General features: G+C 63.0%; 1 protein-coding gene across 1 annotated transcript in view; it reads right to left on the minus strand.

Annotated features, from left to right (window-relative positions):
- Nucleotides 1-51: 51 nt before the first annotated feature.
- The window catches only part of ETH_00042835 (uncharacterized protein), a gene marked incomplete at both ends in the record, with an annotated part of 3,729 nt that continues 3,053 nt past the window's right edge, over nucleotides 52-727 (minus strand). Inside the window, one exon of the mRNA XM_013375368.1 lies at nucleotides 52-508. Within this exon, the coding sequence (XP_013230822.1) occupies nucleotides 52-508 (457 nt within the window). The remainder of the gene's footprint in view (nucleotides 509-727) is intronic.

Genomic DNA, 727 nt, shown 5'->3' on the forward strand with positions numbered 1-727 from the left:
TGCGCGGGCTGCTGCTGCTGCTGCTGCAGTAGCAGCAGCGGGTGCTGCTGCGGCGTGGGCAGATGCGGGCTCACCACCTGCTGCAGTGGAACCAGCTGCTGCAGCTGCTGCTGCTGCTGCTGCTGCGGCAGCAGCACACAAAATGGAGCGGGGGGAGGCAGCACTGGCAAAGGCAAAGGGACTGGGTGCTGCTGCTGCAGCTGCAACTGCTGCTGCAGCTGCTGCTGCCACGGGGCTGCAGCAGCAGTAGAAGGAGCAGCACCTGCTCCAGCAGGCGCGTAGCAGCCACCTGGCGGCAGCAGCAGCTGGGGTGCTGCTGCTGCAGTTTGCTTTTCTGCAAGAGCTTGCTGCAGCAGCAGCAGCTGCTGCTGCATGCACACAAGGGCAGCGTGCTGCTGCTGCAGCAGCAACGCCAACTGCTGCGGTGAATCTGAAGGCAGCAGACCACAGCCAGGGGCTGCTGCTGTTGCTGCTGCTGCTGACGGCGCTGCTGATGCTGGTGTGGGCGCTGCAGCGGCAGCGCGAAGATCCAAGGGACTTCCTGTCTCCGCTGCTGCAGCAGCAACAGCAGCAGCAGCAGGATCTGCTGCAGCCGGTGCTGCAGTCACCATTTGCCGCTGCTGCAGCACAGCAGGCAGCTTATAGCTGAAAAGAAATTTTAAGCATAAAAGCTAGGGCCCACAGCAGCAGCAGCAACGGCAGCAACAGCAGCAACAGCAGCAGCAAC

The sequence above is a fragment of the Eimeria tenella genome, genomic scaffold (assembly GCF_000499545.2).
Source record: "Eimeria tenella Houghton genomic scaffold, Eth_scaff2725, whole genome shotgun sequence".
Taxonomy (NCBI): domain Eukaryota; phylum Apicomplexa; class Conoidasida; order Eucoccidiorida; family Eimeriidae; genus Eimeria; species Eimeria tenella.